The 3,808-nt window shown below is 41.4% G+C and overlaps 1 protein-coding gene across 1 annotated transcript in view; it reads left to right on the forward strand.

Moving 5' to 3' along the window:
- Pde7a (phosphodiesterase 7A) overlaps positions 1-3,540 on the forward strand; it is a 133,060-nt gene extending 129,520 nt beyond the window's left edge. The window contains exon 13 of the mRNA XM_008850261.1: positions 1,747-3,540. Coding sequence (XP_008848483.1) covers positions 1,747-1,952 — 206 coding nt within the window. The 3' untranslated portion in view covers positions 1,953-3,540. The remainder of the gene's footprint in view (positions 1-1,746) is intronic.
- Positions 3,541-3,808: the final 268 nt, after the last annotated feature.

Below are 3,808 nucleotides of genomic sequence, written 5' to 3' on the forward strand. Positions count from 1 at the left end.
TGGAAGCATGAATGAGATGTTTCCTCTGAGTTGACCCTCCTCTTTGTAGACTGGACACTGGTTCAAGTCCATCTCATGGGGTCTCCATGTCCTCCCTGAACAAGAGGACAGGTGACTCACCATAGTCCCCTGGAACTTAATCAACCTTAGAGGTAGGCCCAGTTTTTTTTTAAAAAAAAAAACTTCATTTATTTGTATATTTGTGTGTGCTCACACACATGCACATTTGTATGTATGCGTGAGTGTGTACATGCCACAACACATTGTGGAGATGAGAAGACAACTTGAGGAATTAGTCCTCTCCTTCCTCCAGGTGAGTCCTGGGGAGCATGAGGTTGTCAGGTTTTGGCAAGTCAAGTACATTTACCCACTGAACTGTCTGCTGGCCCAGCTGCTAGGTTTCTTGACTGCAGTAAAGACAGTCTTCTGTTACTCTTTTTTTCTTCACCAGAGCATAAGCCCTTGATGGTTAGAGATTTTGTGTTTTGTTCATTGCTGCATTTGCAGCCACCCCAGCAGAGCCCTGTGTAGATCTGGTCTTTGGCTTTAGTATTTATAGAGAGAATGAATCAATGAAAGCAAGCAGACCTTACTGCTATGTGGGTGCTGGGAACTAAATTCAGGTCCTCTGTAAAAGCAACAGGTGCTTTAACTGCTGAGCCATCTTTTCAGCCCTACTACATAGCAAATTTGAGGCTAGCCTGGGCTACATGAGACCCTTTCTCAACCCCCCTCTTACCTCAAAAAAGAAGGAAAAGAACAAAGGAGGATGGGGAATACAAGGAAGATGGGGGGGGTTCATGGTTCAACTATCAAACTATATGATTTCCCTAATTAAAAATTGTGAGCCAGTTGCTTTCATTCTGGTGAGATTTTTATTTTATTTGGGCTAAATAGAACCTTATAACTGTGTGTGGTCCACATGATGATTTGTTGCAAGAAGTGTTAAGTGCAAAAACTTCAAACAAGCAATGATACTCTTTGCATTTTCCTTCCTTAAAGTCAGAGCTTTAGAGATAATGTATTTTTTCCAGCATATATTAGATTAGATTAATAAGCTATTTTCTAAGGAGCTTCTTTGGCTCTTGTGTAAGACACAATGTACTGTTAAGCCTGATATGTGCAAGAGTGCAGTGTAACCAAAAGATGCAGGCAATTCTGAAATAATTCATTTTGAAAATGAATTGAAAGCCAGTAGTACCCAGGTACCTTTTTTAAGTTCTTCACTTTAGTAATTTTTAAACCAAGCTCATATTATTTTTAGACGGATTAATTCTGAGTTTTAGCATTGTAAATTCTGAGTTAAATAAGATATCCAAGCGTGCCAGGTGTAAATGTCCATCCCCGAGGGAGTAAAGCAGGGACCTGCTGCCCAGAGGGGAGCAAGCCTCATTGCCCACGTCCTGGAGGAGCCCACATCTTGGCCTGCCCTATCTCATTAGGGGTATCCCTTGAGTCATGTTCTTAGTGCCCTCTGAGTTGATATGGCCACCATGTGTTTACTTTAACGATGTGGTTGTTCAGCTGAAAGAAGTAATCAGAAAAGACTGAATAATGTTTACCAGTCAGTTCTCCTCTGGTTAAAATTCCACTGAATCACTTAATAGAGTCTTCAGAAAAGATCTGTAAAATCCTTTGAAAAATAAGATGTAGGTCATTTGGAATGGGATGGAAGAACATTAATACTATGGATGTTTTAAAGATAAACTTCAACGCATGTATTAATGGCTTTTTCTGTTTCTCAAGGTTTTATGACATACCTAGTGGAGCCTTTGTTCACAGAGTGGGCCAGGTTTTCAGACACAAGGCTGTCACAGACAATGCTCGGACATGTGGGGCTGAATAAAGCCAGCTGGAAAGGACTGCAGAGAGAGCAGCCCAGCAGCGAGGAAGCCAGTGCTGCATTTGAATTGAACTCACAGTTATTACCTCAGGAAAATCGGTTATCATAACCCTGAACCAGTGGGACAAACTGCCTCCTGCAGGACTGTAGAAATGTGAACTGAGGTCTTGATGTGAGAGAACTGACCCCCAACTGCCAGGTTTCCAGGTGAATGATGCCAGCATTATTTATTTCCAAGATTTCCTCTGTTGGATCATTTGAACCCACTTTTTAACTATAAGACCTGGATTTACAAGCAATATGCATTTGGCTTTTGTGTGAAACCCTGAATATGCAAAGCCCAGCAGGAGAACCACAAAGGAGTAACAAAGGAGGATTTTTTATGTGTGCCACGTGTTTCAAAGCATTTATCCTTCAAACCCTGAAACTTGAACTGAATCTTTCAGCAGCAATCTTTTGGAGTCTAACCAGTCCAGTACAAACAGTGTGTATCTGTACCCTCCACTATGTTCTCTCCGAGAAAACAGAAATGTGAAGTGCCCAGCCTCTGCTGCCTCTGGCAAGACTCAGTGTTTACAAATCAACTTTGAAAATAATCGGTTCTAAATTGCCTTGGAGCATGATTGTGAAGGAACCACTAAAACACTCACAGCTCGAGCTTGACTGCAGCTCTTCCCCGTGGTTTGCCTTTTTTCTTCTTTGGATGCCGCCAAAGCCTCCCATTCACTGTTCTTTTATTTTGTGCACTGGAACCTGAGCATTTATCATAGAGTACCGCCAAGCTTTCACTCCAGTGCTGTTTGGCAGTGCAGACTTTTTTTTTTAAACTTGGTTTCTAATCTGGGGTGGGAGGGAAAGAACACCAGTGTCTAGCTGTGTTGATTCTGCAGTGAAGACAGTGCATGTTGTTTTCACTACTGTACACTTGACCTACACATGCAAGAAAAAGGTGGAATGTTTAACACACCATAATCAGCTCAGGGTATTTGCCAATCTGAAATAAAATGGGATGGGGAAGTGTGTCCTTCAGATCAAGGGTACTAAAGTCCCTTTCACTGCAGTGCGTGAGAGGTATGTTGTGTGTGACTGTGTGGGTGTGTATTTGCGTGCATGCTTGTGCATGTATGGCTGTGCATGTTCTGCTTATCCATGTGGGAAAGGATTAGAAATTAAGCTTTTATTTATTATTTGAGAATGTGACATAGCAAGCAGCCACACTTGGGGGAGGGGAAGGTAGTAAGCTGTAACAGATGCTCCAGTTGCCTTAAACTATGCACAAAGCTAAGTGACCAAACCTCTCTGTTTTGATTTGAAAAGTGCATTGTTTTCTTGTCCCTCCTTTTGATGAAACGTTACCTTTGGGTGGGCCTTTTGATGTGAACAGATGTTTTCTAGGACAAAATTTAAGGACTAATTTTAGACTTAAAAACATTCCACTTTTGTAATTTGTTTTAAATTGTTTTATGTATAGCAAGCACAACTGTAATCTAGTTTTAAGAGAGACCGGTGCTTTCTTTTAGCTCATTTGTATTTCCCTTGTTACTGTAAAAGACTGTTTATTAATTATGTTTACAATTTGTTGCAACAGCCATCTTGGGAGAAAGCTTGAGTGTAAAGCCATTTGTAAAAGGCTTTGCCATGCTCATTTTAATATGTGCCTGTTGCTGTTAACTTTTGATGAATAAAAACCAATCTTTTCGCATTTTTATCTTTGATACTTACCTTGTAACTCAATCCTGTGGAAATCACATACTAAATTACTCAGTTGTCAGCTGCTTGGCTCTTGCAGTCACTCAGTCTTCTGCCTTCTGAGCTGTATGCAGCACTGTCCTCTGCGGCTATGTGCTACTTACTATCTGCACCCTGCACCTGTGCCGAGGCCTGGCTCCACAGTTTAATCAGTCTCTCCTAGTATGGTAGGGGTCAGCTTTGTAACTCCACAGCCTTTTGTTCCCACACTTGGGA

Source organism: Nannospalax galili, unplaced genomic scaffold, assembly GCF_000622305.1.
Source record: "Nannospalax galili isolate Female #2095 unplaced genomic scaffold, S.galili_v1.0 scaffold1005, whole genome shotgun sequence".
In the NCBI taxonomy this organism is placed as follows: Eukaryota; Metazoa; Chordata; class Mammalia; order Rodentia; family Spalacidae; genus Nannospalax; species Nannospalax galili.